General features: G+C 59.8%; 1 protein-coding gene across 5 annotated transcripts in view; it reads left to right on the forward strand.

Annotated features, from left to right (window-relative positions):
• Positions 1-253: 253 nt before the first annotated feature.
• The window catches only part of PLXNA1 (plexin A1), a 120,332-nt gene continuing 102,664 nt past the window's right edge, over positions 254-17,921 (forward strand). The window contains exons 1-2 of one of the 5 annotated variants that reach the window (XM_054216380.1): positions 254-399; positions 15,031-16,377. In XM_054216380.1, the coding sequence (XP_054072355.1) occupies positions 15,175-16,377 (1,203 nt within the window). In that variant the 5' untranslated portion in view covers positions 254-399; positions 15,031-15,174. Of the gene's footprint in view, positions 413-698; positions 803-5,412; positions 5,638-7,996; positions 8,518-15,030; positions 16,378-17,921 lie in introns of those variants that run through there. The other 4 variants (XM_054216382.1, XM_054216384.1, XM_054216383.1 and 1 more) reach the window with 4 other exon arrangements.

The raw sequence follows: 17,921 nt of genomic DNA on the forward strand, positions 1-17,921 counted from the left end.
GGCTCCGCCCACCTCTCCCTCCCCTCGGGCGCCCCCTGGAGGCGGCGCGAGCCTCCGCCTCCCCCCTTCCCCCCCCCCTTCCCCCCCTCCCGCCCCGTTCCTCCCTCGCGCCGCCGGTGGGGCCGTGCGCGTGCGCGCGGCGGCGGGGGCGCGCGGCGGGCGGCGTTCCGTCGGGGCCCCGCGCCGCCGTCCCATTCATGCGGGGCAGCGGCGGCGGCGGCGCGAGCGAGGCGGGCGCGGAGCCCCGGGCGGCGGCGGCGGGGGGAGGCGGGCGCGGAGCAGGCGGCGGCGGCGGAGAAGAAGAAGAAGGAGGAGGAGGAGGAGGCGGGGGCCCGGCGGGCGGCTCGGTGTGGAATGCAATTATGGCTGGCACGGCGGAGGCGAGCGGCGACCGGAGCCGTGAGTAACCCCGGTTCGCAACTTTCGTCCGCGGGCGCGGCTTTATGCGCCCGGTTGCGTTGATTTGTTAACAAAAAAAAAAAAAAAAAAAAATACACGGATTTGTCTTTATCGCCCCCCAAAAATGCGGCGGCGGCGGAGCGGGGCTGGCCCGGGCAGGGCAGCGGCGGCCCGTCGGGGGGCGCGGAGGGGCCGCGGCGGGTTGGGCTGGGCTGGGCCGGGCCGGCGCCGCCGCGCTGCTGCCGCCCGGGGCCAGCCCGCATTGCGCCCCGCGGCTCCGGGAGCGCGGCCGCGGGAACCGCCTCCCGCAGGGGGGACGCGAACCCGCCGGGGACCGAGCCTTTTTCTTTAACCACCCCACGCCCCGCGTGGGTTTCGCAGCGGGGTGCTGGGGACCGGGCAGGTGCGGGCTGGACCGGGCGGGGGCCGCCCTCCTGCTCGGGGCGGTCGGTCCCGCCGGGGGGGTGCCGGGGCCGGGGGTGACTCCTTGCCCGGTGCAGCGGCGGGGCTGGCCGCCTCCCTCCCGCATGCAGCTCGCCCCGGCTCTCGGCGGGGTTGGCTTCCCCGGTGCCGCACCGCGGGGAGCCCACCGCCCCGCTGCCCGCCCGGGTCCGGCAGCTCTGGAGACGTGAGTGCGGGGAGCAGCCTTTCCCGGGCTCCCTGCTGCCGGTTCCCGCGTCCTGCCTGCTTCGGATCCCCGCATCCTCCCTGCCATCCCCGCATCCCGCTGCCCCGCATCCCTGCTCGTACCCTCGCTGCCGTCCCCGCATCCCCGCTGCTTCACGTCCCCGCATCCCGCCGGGGCGCGGTGCGCCGCATCCGAGCTGGGCTCGCCCCGAACCCCGCGGAGCCGCCGTTTTCCCCCCGCGCATCCCTCTCCCCGGCAGCCGGCGGAGGGATGGGGATGCCGGGGGGATGCCGGCAGACCGGCTCGGCTTTGCCCAGCGAGGCAGGGCGCCCTGCGGGATGGCTGCCGTCGCCCTCCTTATTATCGTGACTATTGTGATCGCGTCGTAGTTTCGCAGCGCGGCGCCCGGGCACCTCTCCGACCGCGCCGCGGGAGGCTGAGATACCTGTGTGCGGGGCTGCCCGCCGCTGCGCCCCGGCCGCCGCCGGTATTAACGTGGAAGGCGGCAAATAAAGGGGGGGGGGGGGGCTGCACGTTCGTGGCCCCTTATCCCCCCTCTGCTTTACCCATTTCTGCCCTGCAAACACGCCCGGCAGCTCCGGCGTGCGAGCGGGGAGGGATTTGCAAAATCTCTGTGGCACGCTGAAATAAATCCCGAAATCCCTCCCTTCTCCCTTGTCCTCCTTGCGGGGAAATTCTTCCTTCTGCCCCTGGCCCAGCGCCGGGGTGGGGGGAGCCAGGGGAGAGGGGAGGGGGGGGGACTGGTGTGTAAACAGGGCTTAACATGAAGGTCACTGGTTAAAGAGGAGATGGATGGGAGAGAAAAGACAGGCATTAACCTCACTTGTTAGCTCCCCCCTTCCTCCTGCTTTGGGGAGGACAAAACAAAAGCCGAACCTGCTAACGGGGAGGGGGATGAATATTCATGATGCTTCTCGTACGCTCTGGGACACGGAGGGGAGAAAAGTTGGGCAGATGAGCTGCCTTTCCGAAGCTGCTTTTCCTCCGGCTTGCGAGAAAATCCCTTTTTGCTGAGCGAGGGCTGTGTCGGGGGGAATTACCAGCCTTTTGCTGGATATTTTTTTTTTTTTTTTCTTTTGTGTGTGGCTGCAAGGAAAAAAGAGGAAAAAAAAAAAAAAGAGGAGCTGGGGCTATTGACTACATCAAAGGTTATCCATTTGAAAACACCATTTTCCTCTGAACAGCGGCTAATTGCTTCCTGAACAATCTCAGGGTCTTTTGTATATACTCAGTGGGTAAAATGAGTGACTCGATGTCTCTCTCTCTCAAGACACTGGTGACCGAACGGGGTGGAAAGGTGGAGAAGCCAAGGAGAACCAGCAGGGCAGAAGCCTCTGGGAGGATGCACGGATAATTTCTTAAGCGCCTGCAAGGGGGGGGGAAAGGTTTTTGCTTCTGCCCGCTCGCCCTGGTGCGGTTTGCTGCTGCCGGTGGATGCCGGTGCTGGCGGCGGCGTGGGGCCGTAAGGAAGGCTGGTAAGGAAGTTTTGGATTTGAAATAGCCCGTTGTGCCTGCGATCCGCTTGCTCCCGGTGGCTTCAGCTGCCCGTGTGCCGCTCCTCCGAGAGCGGTGAGCTTGGATGCGCTGCTTCCCGAGGGGATGCCGGGAGGCTGGGCTTTCTGTCGTTCGGGATGCTCCGAGCCCCTCCCTGGGGTAGCGCCGGTTGTGTCCGGGGCCCGATCCTCTGCAATAGCAGAGGATCGGGCCCCGGACACAACCGGCGCTACCCCCCATCTGGGCAAATCGTTGTAGAAGCTCCGCGAGTCTCTCTGCTTTACGTGCTTAGTTAAGCGATTGCTTGTGCGTCAAAATATTCAGGCTCTTGGAGAAGTAAATCCCTGGCGAGAGGAGAGGCAGATTCCTGTCGGTGCTTGCGCTGGGGGAAGAAATTCCTCGGTACCCTGAAGACTAAAGTTTCGGTGGCACCAGCAAGAGTTTTCCCCCCTTCTTGGCTTCTTTTTTTTTTTTTATTTCTTTTTTTTTTTTTTTTTTGGCGATAGACGCGTCAGATTTGGAGCAGAGCGGAGGCATCCGCCTTCGCGCACGCTTGGGCTGTGCACGGAGCCGGGGAGAAGAGCCCTCGCCGCCTTCTCCGTCACACAAAGCCCCTTTTCCCGTGCGGAGACGGAGGCCCCTGTGAGCCATAAACAAAAATCCCAACTCCGGCGGAGACGGGGCCAAGGACCACGCTGCCGGCGGAGGCTACGAGCGAGCCGCTGTTTCGCCGGAGCTTTGCGCAGCCGAAATGGAAGAGGGTCATAAAAGCGGCGCTGCTGCGTGCCGGCGGAACTGCCTCCCCTCCTCCATCCCGGCAGCGGCTGGCCCCGGCCCTGTTCCCTGCGTGTAAACGTTCACGCCGGGCGATTTAACGTCGGTGGGTTCGCTGTGTTTGACATCCGAGGGGCAAAGGGAAGGATTCGTCCCCAGGATCGGATTTAACGAAGGAAAGTTGTACGCGTTTATTCCCGAGGCTGAGCGCGGGTCGGGGCCTTTGTTGCTGCCTGCCTTGCTGCCGGCTGCAGCACTAACCACCGGCGGGAGCCGGACTTGGCCCCGAGCTGGGAATTTCCGAGCAGGAGAGCCCGGAGCTGCTGTGCTGGCGCCGCTGGCTCCCTGCAAACCAGGGGGGGAGCCTTGCCTGCAGCGTCGGGCTTCTGCTTGGTCCCGCAGGACTTTCTTGTGGTCCCCTCTCCACATTGGGAGTTTCGGTGCCGTGGTCGCTTGTGTCCACAGTGAGTCATGGTTTTTGGCACCCCGGCACGGGAAAAGGAGGGTGGGCCTTGGGAGAGGCAGGGCTGTGGGGGTGCTGCCACCCTTCTGTGGCAATGGAAAGGTGGGCATGGATCACCCCGATGCCCATGTGCCATCCTCGCTGCCTGCAAGCTCGGGTTTTGCATTGACCTCCCTGGTGGGATGTGTGCGTGGAGACCTTGGGTTGCCGCTCTCTGTGATCCTTTGGTGTCTCCTCCAAATCATGTCATTAGATACTTGTGTGCTATATGGAAGAAACCAGTGGGCAGAGGGCTCCTGACCAGTGTTTGACTGGTGAATGGCTCGACAATGTACCATGTGTGTAGAGGAAGGCCCAAGGGCTGGGAATCACGAGTGATGGGGAGCTTAGCTCAGCATGGCCCCCCCATCCCTTACCTCTCCTGGGTTTGGGCTAGAGCCCCTTTTCCCAGCAAGTGCTGGGCACTGTGGCTCCATGTGAAATGGGGAGGAGTGAGTCTTTGCCACCGTCCAGCGCTTGGGTGGCTGGTTTGGCTTCAGGCTGGAGGCTGTCACCTTCTTTGTCTGTAGCCCATGACACGTTCTGGGCAGAGCCGTGGGGAACATCCTACTGCAGATGGGTGATATGTGATGAGAACGTGTGCGCTCTGCCACTGTTTCTGACCTGCAGCCTCAGCTACGCCCCTCCTAGCCCTGGCCATGCATGCAGCGTGGAAGCTGTGTAGATACCCCAACATGGTCCTCCAGCTGTGCCTAGAAGCCAGGTTTGAGCGAATATCTTGCGCATTATGGAGGAGAAAAGCTCAAGCCAACAAATAAATCTTGATTTCTGTGCCAGGCATGGTCAGACATGGCTCATCTCCCCTGCACTTGGCATGTTGTGTAGCCAAAATGCACATCTTCCCACCAGCTTGTCGGAGAGCGGCCGGACACGGGGTGGTGTCCTCACTTGCCTTGCTTCCCTGAGCATCCCACGCCTGCCTCCAGCCCTTGTTCCTGGTGGAAGCCACCACTTAAAAACCTGAATTAAAAACACTTAAAAGTTTATTTTCCCTTTAGCCAAGGCTTGGCAAACCTCCTCCTTGTTGCCGACATGCTGAGATGTTTCAGTCTGGAGAAAAACTCCGCGTCCAGACTGTCGGGCTCGTGTTCCACAAATACTTCTGCTCCTTTCTTTTCTGAAGTCTCCTTGTGTGGTGTAAGGCTGGCTATTTTGGCTGATCCTTCTGTCCTTTCAGTGTGGGGTGCCTTGGTGGGATGGGGGCCAAGCCCCGTGGGCTGCTGTGTACTGGTCTGTGCCCGGGGACCAAGACCCTTGTGAGCCACCTGAACCTCAGAGGAGATTTGTTACCGCTGGGGTTGATCCGGGGCCTGGGGCGAGCTGTGGTGCGATATCCTCTTTGCTCCTTGAGCTGAGCTTGTGAGGGGTTTTGCTGGAGAAAGTGCCCGGGGTGAGAGCACGGCGGGGACGCTGGGGACAGGCTGCGGGGCTCTGGGGGACCCACTGTGCAGGGTCCGTCCCCTCCCCATCCCTCCTCCCCCTCCCCGGCAGCCCGAGATCAGCCCTGGGGCTCGGCGCCCACCTCCCCGTCTCGAGCATCCCGCAATCTGTTGGCCAACTTGGCACGGAGACCCGGGAGCGGTAGTAATCCAATTTGGGCAGTTTAGCTGCACTTTGCTATCCGTGCTGCCAGCCGGAGCTTGGGAACTTTAATCCGGCTAATGACCCCGGCTTGAGGGGTTGAGTAACCGACGACCATTTGCTTGATTTGGTTTTCCTTTCTGTCGGCGGTGGAGGACAGAGGCGGAGGCTGTTTCTGAGTCCTGCCCGTGCTATTGGGGAGGGTTTCCAGGTGTAGGTAAGTGTAAGGAGCGGAGGGGGACTGCAATCCCTGCTTTCCCTTCCCGAGATCCCTCCATCCCCCTTCCCGTTTTCCGCCTGCTCCCCCTCTTTCTCTGAGGAAGATAAGCCCTTCTGCCGGAGCTGTTTTGCAACATACTATTATTTTCAGAAAGGCGAAGCCAAGAAAAATAAAGCCTCTCTCTTCCTTCGGTTGCCTACTGTTTAATGTACAAAATACAGGGGTGGTAATTGCATTAGAACGTATATAATTATACTGGAGGGAGAAGGGGGAAAAAAAAAAAAATTAAAAAAAAAAAAATAATCTCGCTAATTGCACGGGTGTTTTGAACTGATAAATGTTGAGCGATTCGTGTTTTCTCGGGATTCCGGTGGAGCAGAGCTGTGGGTCCGGCACGTGAGGGGTTAGGAGCAGGGCTGGTTTCCCACCATTACCAGGAAGCCAGCTGGGATGCTCGCCATCCCGGGATGCTCCGAGCCCATCCTTGGGGTAGCACCGGTTGTGTCCGGGGCCCGATCCTCTGCAGAGGATCGGGCCCCGGACACAACCGGCGCTACCCCCATCCAGATAAATCACTGCGAGTCCCTTTGCTTTGAGTGCTTACTGTGTGTCCAAATATTCAGGCTCTTGGAGAAGCAAATCCCTGGCGAGGGGAGAGGCGGATTCCCTGTCGGCGCTTGCGTTGGGGGGGGAAGAAATTTCCCGTGTGATGCAGCCCCACATCCTGGGGCTTTTCTTGCCCCCCCCCACCCCAATTTAACGTCGTGTGGGTGCGAGTGGGCGCTGCTTGGTGGCCGACCCCCTCGGGCAGGGCGGGAGGAAGGGATGACACAAGTGACAACACTGTGGAAACGGCATTTCCTTCTGCGAATGCCGACCCCCCCCCCCCCCCCCCCCGGCCAAGTCAGAGCCGCCGATAACATCGCAGGTAATTGTAATGGCAATAAGTTGTTTTGCTTTGTGCGGGCGGCCGTGCTCTGACTTCGCTCTTCCTGCGCAGACTGTTAGTTTCACACAGGGGAAGAGGAAAAACCAAAAGTATTTTCGGAGGAGTTTAAAAATAAATGCTCGAGCTTGGCCGGTGGGCAGGATGTTTCGCAGAATCGTGTTCCCCGCTGGTCCCAGTCCAGCTCTGTGGCCCTCGGAAGTCTTTGCTGGGCGGTGTTAAGCCTCATCTTGTTGTTTTGGCCAGCCTGAGGACTCGCTGTGGGTCTCTGGGCGACGGAGGGGGCCAGGAGCAGGCCCTGGGTTTTGGCTTTTGCTCTGGGTGGGTCGGGCTCCCCGTACCTGAGCTGGGCAAGCTCAAGCTTCCAGCTGCCGAGGCCTCTTGTAAAACATGTCAAATCCATTCCGCAGTGTCGCGCTCCTTCCACCCCCATCTCCTCCTGCGTGGTTTTTATTCCTAGAAGTGCTGGCATGCCGGCAGGGTCCCTGCCTGCCGCTGCTTATCTTGGGGTCCGGCTCCTGGATGGCTGCATCCTTCCCAGAGTCACGGGGGGCTCTCCCCTCTCCGGCGGGACCAGAATCGGCCCGATGAGCCCTTCTGAAGTCAAGAACCTGTTTTTCAGGCTGATGTCATCGGTAAGAAATGGGGGAGGAGGAAGGCAGGAAGGCAGCGACGCTTCCGAAGGAGAGCAGCCGCCGAGCCCCTGACGCCGCCGGCAGCCCGGGCTTCCACCGACACCCATTATTATTCCTTATTATTGGCACGGTGGCGGTGCCCGCGGGGCTGCCGGCACGTGTGGCAGAGGTCCCGCTCTGCAGGACCTGGTGCCTGCGTGGGTGAGAGGCAGCAGGAGGGATGCCCGGATGCCAGGGGCATGCGTCAGCCCGCACCGGGATTCCCGATAGGATGTTTTTGGGCTCACTGAGTGTGCCATGCATGGCTCCCTGGCCCTCTGTGGGGTGATGGCGCTCGCTGGAGCCGCCATCCAGCCACCTTCATTAGCACAAAATGGATTTTTGGCAGAGGTGCTTGGACAGCCCTCCCAGCGCAGGCAGGCAGCCGCATCCTCTCGGTTTTGCGGCGAATAAGTAGATCCATGACGCTAACGTCTGTTGGGGTCTTGGCCCCTCGTGCACAGCGTCAGGGCGCCTGCGCCCAGCGTGGGTTGGAGTTGCAACTGGGATCCGCGGGGAGAGGAGCAGCACCGCTCTGCTCGCTGTCCCAGCCCGTGTCTCTTGGGCAGTGCTGCGCCCGTGCTCTGAAATTCGCTCTGCCGGGATCGGCTGGGTGAGACCCCCTTGCCAAGGGGGAGGTGTGCCAGAGCGGGGGGCCGTGCCGATGCCCATTAGTTTCTGGGAGCAGTTTCCCGTGTGGTGGTGGTGCCGTGGGGAGGCTTTCGGGCTCTTTTCCCTCTCTGCCCATCCCGTAGCCGAGCGAGGCTCCGTTAGCCCTCGGGCTGAGTCACTGCTCCTGGGTCTGCTCCACCTTGGGCAAATAAAGCGTGGAGCCGTGCTGAGCCAGGGACCTCGCAGGGGAAGCGGAGCCGGGAGCTGAGCCCATTCCAGCAGCGGGCTCAGGGCAGCACAGCTGGGACGGGGAAGAGGGAAGGACGGGAGATCTAGGGGTAAGGCGCGGCTTGGAGTTTAGCTGGTGAAACCTCGTTTGGAGAAGTTTCATGGTCTGTTTTAATCAGACCGAACTCTGGTGGCGGTTGTGCTCAGCTCACCACGTGACAGCGCGGATGCTGGTGTCAGCACGGCGCCGGGCGGAAGCATGGGAATTTCGGCTCAGCCAGGATTAAGCCAGCTCCGGAGCGACCTCCCTTTGCTGGGAGCAGAATGGGGTCCAGCACCCAGGAATCCTCCTGTGCCAGTGCGTCGTTGCAAAGCGGGAGCTCCTGGAATTCGCTCTGATGTTTGGGGGAAGCGCAGGTCAGGAGGTGCGGAGGTGTGTGTGCGTGTCCAAGAGGGGAAGGTCCTCCATGCAGAGCCGGGCTGGAAGAGGTGCATTGATCTGGGGAGGGTCGGCTCATTGGGTTGTGTTTGTGGCTGCCCTGGCCCGCTGAAGGAACGTGGAGCAGCGAGTTCGGGAACGTTGAGCAATGTGTTAGGGCACAGGGAGTGAGATCAGACAAGGGAAGGATGGCAGTGGCCAGAGGACCTCTCGTTGGACTTCTGTGCTGGCTGTTGGGAGACCGGGCTTGTGAGTGACCTTCTGGCTCTCTGCAGGTGCAGCTGGACCAAGGTGACTTCTGCCAGCAGGGCTGGTTTTTGGGATGTCTGCATTGGCCAGGGGACTGATGGGGTGTGAGAACCAGTGTCTGGAATGCATGGGCCAAAGTCAAGGTGGAAGGTGGCCCTCAGGGGGATTTGGACTTCTTTGCTCTGAAGCTGGGGGCAAAATGTTGTTAAGTGTTCCTGATCGAGGTCGAAAAATTCACGCCAGTCTGGAGTGTGAAGCCTTGAGCTGGCCTGGATGTTGATAGTAGGAATCCACAGCCCTGTAGCTGCGGTCCTGGTGCCTTGGGTCACTTTCTGCAGCATGACGAGAGCTGCAGAGGGGTTCGGGGTAAGGTGTTTTGCTCCGTGTGTGCTGATGGACACATCTCCTGAAGCAGGAGCGGGAGGCAGCAGGCTGTGTCCTGTGTAGATGGTCAGCCGTGGGCTGTGTGTTGGTCTCCATCCAGCCATCAGTTCGTCCAGGTCTTTATATTTCTCCCTTGGCTGCAGGAGCTCAAGTGAAAGATGGGGTTCACTGTCTTCCTGGGAAGTACGCATCCAGCTCGTGGGCTGCATATAGAAAGCCTCTTAGGAGTCCTTATATGGTCCCTATAGGGACTTCAATACCCAGATGAGTTGTGAGAATAATTAATGCAAAGGACAGCCATTGGCTTGCACTTCTAGCATCGCTGGATGGAGTTGGAGAACATGTGTAAGGTCCTGGTCCATGCCTGGTTTCCATAGCAGGCACAAGCAGTCCTGGCAGGACCCACTGAGACCGTCCTTGCGTGCCTCTGCCTTGGGACGTTGTCGTTGGGGGAAGCTTGTGTTTCCATCTCAGAAGTGCTCGTGAGCCTGTTTGGGAACCGCTCTCTGCAGGGCTCCAGAGCTGTTCTCCTTGGCTTGGCGTGACATGAATTCTTGCGGAGGACTGGGGAAGGGGAATTGCGCGCTTGAGAAGTGCTATTTAATTTCCTTGCTACTTGTTCTTTTATGCCCCTTTTTGCTGAGGGTCAAGCTGCTTCTTGAAGCCCTTGGGCAGTAGATGGCTGCTTCTGCTTGTCATGTTTCTCAGGATGGGAGAGGTTGAATTTCTTGCCCAGAAGATGCTTGCAGGACAGGAGTGGAAGCTGCCGTGTCCACGTGCGCCGCGGTGATAGAGCAGGACGGGGTCCTCTGTCCCTGCCCCAGGGGGGGATGGCAGGAGCCCGGGAGGAAACTGAAGATATTCCTGGTGCTGGTGATAGTAGCTTCAGTGCTTGCCACTGATTTCATCAGGGTGCGGTTCGAGCCAGGGATAAGATTTGTAATGATTTAACTCGCTGGCTAGGGAGAGCCCCCAGCCGAATAGTTTTTAATGAGTGTGTGCGGCGAAGGAAGGAGTTAAAGTTTAGCCCCGTTGCAGAGGATTGCATATGTAGCGCAGCTCTAACTCGGTACCACCACCAGCCATTCCTCATTGTTGCGAGGCTTTTCCCAGGCAGACGAACCTAAAAATACACCAGCTGTATGGTGAGGCGGACTCTCCTGTGGCCTGCGGGCTTTTCTCTCCCCCGGATAATCTCCCCTCTCTCCCTTTTGCTAATTACTGGCAGCCTAGCAGCTCGCGTGTTTGAAAATGGAGCCGGTTCCTTTTCAGGCAGTTTCCTATTGCTGAGAGCAGAAAGTGACTCGGAGAGATTGCAGGTAAAGACCCGGTAAATGCCATTTCCCCTTTCCAGGGTCGGTTATATGGGGGTTTTCAATCCCCTTGCTTCACTCTTCCAGCCTCCCTTGCAAAGTGCAAGGCTGTAAAGCTCTTGGGGCGGTTTGCAGCCTCGTCCCACTGCTCCAGAGCAGCTTCTCTCCAAGACAAACGATGCTTTCCTGAGCCCTGGGGGTGCAGAGACCCCCCCACCCCCACCCCAGGATATCCCTGGGGGGCTTCTCCTGGGGCGTGCGTGGTGGCGGGGAGCACCAGCGGCGATGTGAGCCCTCTGGGGTCTTGGTGGTGCAGGGGTGGGGACGGCCAGCGGGTCTGTGAGTGCCAGCTGTGCACCGCTGTGCCCGTCGGCATCTTTTAAACCCCAGCTTTGGCTGTTTCCACGAGAGCTGCCGCTTCCTAGCCGAGCTGCCCGTGCTGACTCGGCATCCGTCAGTGCTCCGGACTGGCTGCCCGGACGAGCGGAGAGCTGGTCCTTAGTGCTCAGTCCGGTCTTTTAAGGTTAGTTTTTCCATCCCAGTACTCCTGCTTTGTGCTATCAAAAGTGATGATTATTTTCCCAAAGTGTGATCTCCCATCCCAAACCCAGGTTTCTGGCCACGCTGCGGGACGGGGAAGCCCAGCAGCCTCGCGGGATCGATGCTGCAGCCGCTTGTCACCTCTTCAGCAGCGAGCAAGCGGGATGCAGGCATTTGCGGGGCAAGCCGATGGCTTTTTGATGAAAGGCTCTTTTGAAGCCGGGGTGCACGAGCGTTGGCCGTGGCGAGGCGGGCAGCCCCGTTCAGGTCATGCAGCAGCTGTGACCGTCGCAGCGTGGCCATTTTCGAGGTGAAACCGTGAGCAAATGTCCTTTCTGGCGCGGGATGAAAGGGGCTGGGGCGGATTTGGTGCTTGCGCGATTGCTTCACCGGCTTTGTTTCTGACGGCAGGCTTCCTGCTATATGTTTATGTGTGTGTGTGTATAGATATATACATATGTGCATGGAAAACAAAGACAAGCCTGTGGTGCTGTCTCTCTGGTGGTGTGGCCCCGCTGTGGGGTGATCCAGCCCTGCGTGGGGATGGTGCTCTGCGATGCATCGCTTGCTGCCCGGGCAGCGTAACAGGGTGTGTTTTTGGTCCTACTCTCCCAGTTGGCACATATGCATCCAGGTTGGGGGTGTATTATGTTATTACAGCCTGTTCCAGGGCTGGGCTCGGCTCCCGGGTGTCCGCTTGGGGGTTTTCCGTGCCTGGGGACCGCGGTGCGGGTCTCGCTTGCCGGCAGCACTCCCTGGTGGTCCTGGTGGTGCCCCCCAGGGCGAGGTGCTGCTTGGGCGCAGCCCTGGGGGGTTTGGGTGCTGCGTGGTTTAAAGCGTGTGCCGGCGGAGGAGCTGCCCTGCCGTTATCCGTGCCGTGACCTCCCCGTGGGGGATGGAGGCAGTGAGACAGGAGGGAAATGCCCTTTGGCCCCTGCGCCGCTCCTCCCTGGCTGCTCCCGCTGGCGGGGAGCTGGGCCCATGCGGGCGGCTGTGCTCCAGCTCAGGGCTGCAGTTGGATCCTGCTTTAATTCAATCCAAGTCTCAGGTACCCGGATCATTTAATCCTGAAGAAAGCAGACAAATTTACCATTCCTCCTCTCTTTTTTTTTGTGTTTTTTAATAATCGCTGTTGATGGTTATAGGCAGGACTGGACAACGACCCTGCTGGTATCAAGCACTGGGATGAGATGTTGCTGCTAGTGTATGTTTAGGAGCAGAAATCTCGGCGGAGCTCTGCAGGGTGTCGTGTCGCTGCTGGCCCCAGTTCTGCCTCGCTTTGCTCTTGTTCTAGCTCCCGAGTAGTAGTTCCCTACATTAATTTGGGAATCTCCTGTTGGGCTTTCTAGCCCTGCTTTGTAGCAGCAGCCCGACCTCCAGCTCTCCCGCTCCCTGAAATAGAAGCGATGAATCATAGAAAAGCACTCAGAAAGTGGCTTCCCTGTCCCCGTCACCTGTCCCAGCAGGACGATGCTCCGGCTGGCATCCATCCGTACGCTACTCCGAGCTTCTGCTTTCACCTCCACTGCCTTCCCTGCTCCTTCTCCTCTCTGCGGCATGTCGCTGGGGCCGGAATTTCGTGTCGCTGGTGATCTCCTTGCGAGGGAGCCGATTGTATTGTTCTGGGAGGGCCTCGGCCCCATAGTTCACAGTAGCTTGGTGAGAGCCGGGCTGGTTTCTTGGGGTGGGAAACCTCCCTCCGGCGACCCGGCAGGAAACCACAATGCCTGCCGCTGCTGGGATGGTGGTTTCTGAGACGATGGATTTGTGCCAACGACACGGCTTGGTCCCACGCCTTGGTGTGGTTTGGGGCTCGTAAGCTCCGATCTGGGGTGCTCATGTTACCTATGAGCTCGTGAAAATGAGGAGGCTGGGCTGCATGGCTGTCCCCTGGGAGCGCGCTCGCCCCGGGAGTGCTGGCCGTGTGCTCTTTGCTAGGAGGCTCCCAGTGTTGCAAAAGGTGGTGGGAATGGGAGATGAGGACCATGCAGGGGATTTCTGAGGCTGATGGCTCCATGCTTTGGTTGTCTCCACACCCATGGAGCTTTGTGGCACCTGGCTTTGATCTCAGTGTTGCTCGTATTCCATTTCCCAAACCTCCCTTGAGGTTATTGCCATGGGGGGTGATGTGTTGAAGGGGTGGAAGGGACCAGGATCGTGAACGTATGGGCAGGGGAGAGCTGTTGGAGCCAGCAGATCTGCAGAGGGTTTGGAAGTGCTGTGGAGGCTTTGCCCTAAGCGCCGGCTGGCACAGCTGGCAAGGATGCAGGATGACTGGAGCTGCACTGGGAAAGGAGAGGAAGGTTTCATGTTCATTGGGAGTGGGAAAAGGGGGGGAAAAGCCTCTCCCCTCCCTCTGACCTCCTCCTGGCTTGGGGCAGCAGAAATGAAGGATGCTATATGGGATGTCAGGGTACCGTATGGCCCAGCCGCTGGCCTGGTGACGACGGCACCCCCAACGTCTGTGTGGGGGCTGGCTGGTGGGTTCCAGAGCCCTGCTGAGCACAGGCTGCTGAGCTCTGGGGCTGCCATTTTCCCCTGCTGTTGGCCGCCCTCCAACACCACCCTGCCCTGTCCGGGATGCCGGCAGAGCCACGCAGTCACCGCAGGCCATGTTTCCTACCTGTGCCACTCCCTGGTGGGGATCCTCCCGCCGGGTTATCCCGGGCTGAGTCAGAGATGGGCGATAAGGAGAGAGAGGGAGGGAGGCTCTCCTCCTCCGCTCGCTTTCAGAGCTGCTTATCTGCCATGGCTGGGGTGGGGAACTGAGGGCTGAGCTCCTGTCCCCACCGTGGACCTTGGCAGGGATGGTCCCACCCTGGGTGGATGGGTTGTGACGGTGTCGGTGGGACGGGCTGTGTGCTGGCAGGGGGGTTGCACATCCCTGTGTTATCCCAGGGGGGCTTGTGCTGCTGGAGGGATGGAGAAGGATGCAACTGAGGGGCTGCTGAGCAGGCACGAAGGGTAAAGCTCTCTGTGTTGGCTGCCTGCGGCCATCTCCCCGCTGCCGGGGACGCAGAGGTCACACTGGTGTGGGTTTTTGGCTGGCTCCCTGCTGCTTTGCTGCTCTGTATTGGTGAGCCCCAGCCGTGGCACAGCAGCGTGCAGAGCTCTCCATCCTCCCTGCGTGTGCCCCCTCGTCCCTCCGGAGCCTCTCAAGCCAACTGCCTGATGGCTGGCCCTGCGCTTCTTAATGCATATAAATGCCAGAAGGACGTGCTTCTCCTTGCCGTGCCCGCTTGCTCCCCCCGACTCCTCCTGCCCGCGGCCCTCCTGGGCTTTGTCAGGCAGGCAGGTGGCAGGGATGGCCGGCAGCATGCCAGGGTCTCGGCTCTCCCAGCTCCTTTAGAAGGTCCTCCTCTCTCTAGGGGCTCGGGCTGTGTTTTTTGCACACTGTGTTTTTGCATCTACTCCCAGTGCCGTGGTGGAGCGGGGCAGGGGCAGCAGGCCAGGGGGCTCCTCTCATGGCTTGTTAGCAGCCATTCCCGGCTAACGCTTTGGTGCTGCCGGTGGTGTTAAAAGCGGGTTGAGGCCAGCCAAAGCGTTGGTATGCAGTAGATGTACCGGAGCGTGTTGCAAGGCTGCTGGCTGCCAGGGATGTGCTGGTTGGGTCCAGCCAGCGGCTGCAGGCACGCTCAGGTGGCTGCTGCTCTTCCTGAGGGGACCTGGGTGGGCGCGAGGGCTGGGTGATGCCCCTTGGAGGGGGCTGCTGGATGGTGGTTCAGGCTGGGATGGGGAGACAAAGCACATGGCGGTTCCTTGTTTGGGATGTGCTGTGTGCGACCAGGTGGGGCTGTTTGTCCTTAGCATGTCGCAGGCTCACTTGGTCCCCGCACTGGGGACGTGTCTTCCTCTGGGGCAGGAGGTGGGTGGTGTGGGGCGTTTTGTTAGGCTGCCTGCTAGAAGAGCGTGAAGCAGCCGAGTCTCTGCTGGGTGGGGTGGAACAGGCTTGACACCCTGCAGGAAAGGCTCCTAACCCTGCTCTTCTTGTCTTTTTCCCTCTAGGGCTGACCAGACTGGCCGTGCCCACGATGCCCTGAATGCCGAGCGCAGCAGAAGCAGAGGAGACTGTGTCCCATTAGCTCCTCCTCCCTCCCTTTTCCCTTTAGTTTGGGTTTGTTTCTATTTATTTTGTGGCTGGGTTTGGGCATGGCCTTGGCTGGATGTGAGGCTGCTGCAATGTGGCTCCTTTGGCTCAAGCACCATTTGTCCATCAACATTTGGACCTTGCTGCTCTTGGGGAGCACCTGGCTACCGCTGGCGGAAGGCAGCCCCAAGTCTCCCTTTAGGACTTTCCCGGTTACAGACTGGAGCTTGACACACTTGGTGGTCCACAACAAAACCGGGGAGGTCTACGTGGGGGCTGTCAATCGGATCTACAAGCTCTCCAATAACCTCACGCTCCTGCGGACTCATGTGACGGGGCCCGTGGAGGACAATGAGAAGTGTTACCCTCCGCCCAGCGTTCAGTCCTGCCCGCATGGGCTGGTCACCACCAACAATGTGAACAAACTGCTGCTGGTGGACTACTCGGGGAACCGGCTGATTGCCTGTGGCAGTGCCTCCCAGGGTATTTGCCAGTTCCTGCGGCTGGACGACCTCTTCAAGTTGGGTGAGCCCCACCACCGCAAGGAGCACTACCTCTCCAGCGTCAACGAGTCAGGCACCATGTCTGGGGTCATCATCGAGGTGCTGAATGGGCAGAACAAGCTCTTCATTGGGACGCCCATTGATGGGAAGTCGGAGTACTTCCCCACGCTCTCCAGCCGCAAGCTGATGGCCAACGAGGAGAATGCGGAGATGTTTGGCTTTGTCTACCAGGACGAGTTTGTTTCCTCCCAGCTCAAGATCCCCTCGGATACACTCTCCAAGTTCCCCACCTTCGACATCTACTACATCTACAGCTTCAGCAGCGAGCAGTTTGTTTACTACCTGACCCTGCAGCTGGACACCCAGCTCACCTCGCCTGACTCCACTGGGGAGCAGTTTTTCACCTCCAAGATTGTCCGCCTCTGTGTGGATGACCCCAAGTTCTACTCCTACGTGGAGTTCCCCATCGGATGCGTGCAGGACGGCATTGAATACCGCCTGATCCAGGACGCCTACCTGACCAAGCCTGGCAAGGCTTTGGCCAAGTACCTGGGCATCTCGGAGAGGGAGGATATCCTCTTCACCATCTTCTCCCAGGGCCAGAAAAACAGGGTTAAGCCTCCCAAGGAGTCTGTGCTCTGCCTCTTCACGTTGAAGAAGATCAAGGATAAGATCAAGGAGCGTATCCAGTCGTGCTACAGAGGGGAAGGGAAACTCTCGCTGCCCTGGCTCTTGAATAAGGAGCTGGGCTGCATCAACTCGGTAAGTTCCTGCTTGTCTCTACCCAAGCCAGGCTGTTTCTGGCTCCTGGTGGTGCCCTCTCTGGCCAGACCCTTGCTGGTGACCTGACCTGAGCCATGTTTTCCCGGTAGGGGGACTGGCGCTGCTAGGGCTGGGCGCTTGGCTTGCTCGGTACCATTCCTTGTGGAGGTCATTGCTTCATTGTGAGGTTGCCATCTGGGTTTGGGTTTCATCAGTGCCCGCAGAGAGCCCCAAGCAAGGGCCCCTGTGTCCATGCAGGGGCCTGCTTCTGGTGCCTGTGCCCAGTGGATTTGGGGATTGTCGGTGAGTTGTCCTGAGAGGGCAGAATGCTCAGTCTTCAGCGCATCTGCTGCAGCTTCGCTGGGGAGTCCCTTGCAGATGGCACGCGTGAATTCGTGAGTGTTGTGTCACCTGGGGCTTGGTGGTGGCCAAGCAGGTGTTGGGGCAGTAGGATGTGGGGGACAGGGAGCGCAGAGCTGATGAAGGGAGGAGGGGATGTTGGCCGTCCCAGTAGAAGTTGGTCAGATGCTCAACGTGAAGGGACCGTGTCTTCTCCATGGGGTGCTGGAGAGGAAGACGGAGGGCACAAGGCACCGTCAGCGAGGTGGGTTTTGAGCGTGGCCAGTATAAACTGTCGTCTTGAGGTGCAGGAGGCGAGTGCTGGCATCCCAGAGCTGAGTGAGTAGCTCCCTTCTGTCCCCAGAGATGTGTCCTCCTGCCCTGTGCTCACGTGGGCACCTCTGGCCCCTGCTCATGGCTCAGCTGCTCTGTGGGGGGCCTATGAGTGGCAGGGAGCAGAGGACCTCCCCGCTTGGCTCTCTGGGTTTGTTTTTCAGCTAAACTATTATTATTGCTGGATTTTTTTCCCAGGCAACGTTATAAACCACGAGTGGCCACAGGGCGGCTGTGGCTCTGGGTGACGGGGAGGTCTTACACTGGGCATCACCAAGCTGGGCTGGGTAGTCCCCAGGCAGGGTCGGATACGTGGCAGAGACGGGGTTTGGGGTGCCGGTGTGTGTGTTTGAGAGGGTCTGGTGGAGGTCCCGACAGCCCTGCTATTGCCCACCGCCCCTCAGCCCCCCTGCTGGTCCTCAGCACCCATCACCAAGCCCCCCAGCCTTGCCTGAACAGGGTTTTGGGTGCCTGGTGGTGCAGGCAGGTGAGGGGGGTCCCTGCGGAGCAGCCCTGCCTTCCCTCCCACCATCCTCCCTGCAGCTCCGGAGGAGACAGCTAACAGCTGCCTGACAAAGTAAAGGGTTTGCTGTCAAGAGCGCTGGGCTCGCAAATCAGATTTTGGCTTTGAACTAATTCAATTTTGCTGGAAAATGATGAAATCGTTACACTGCTGCCTGTTGGGTCGCGCAGCTGCTGGCTCCGGCGGCGGCGATGCTCGCTGCCTTCTCCTGCGCTCCTGGCTTGCCTCCCCCAGCGCCCCACAGCAGCACCGTGCCCCCTGGGTTTGGGGAGGGGGCTCTAACCCCTTGGCGGGGGGGTTCATGCTAGGAAGGTCCTGGGATCGCTACCTGGTGGCTGTCCTGCATGAG

This window comes from Rissa tridactyla, chromosome 10, assembly GCF_028500815.1.
Source record: "Rissa tridactyla isolate bRisTri1 chromosome 10, bRisTri1.patW.cur.20221130, whole genome shotgun sequence".
NCBI lineage: Eukaryota > Metazoa > Chordata > Aves > Charadriiformes > Laridae > Rissa > Rissa tridactyla.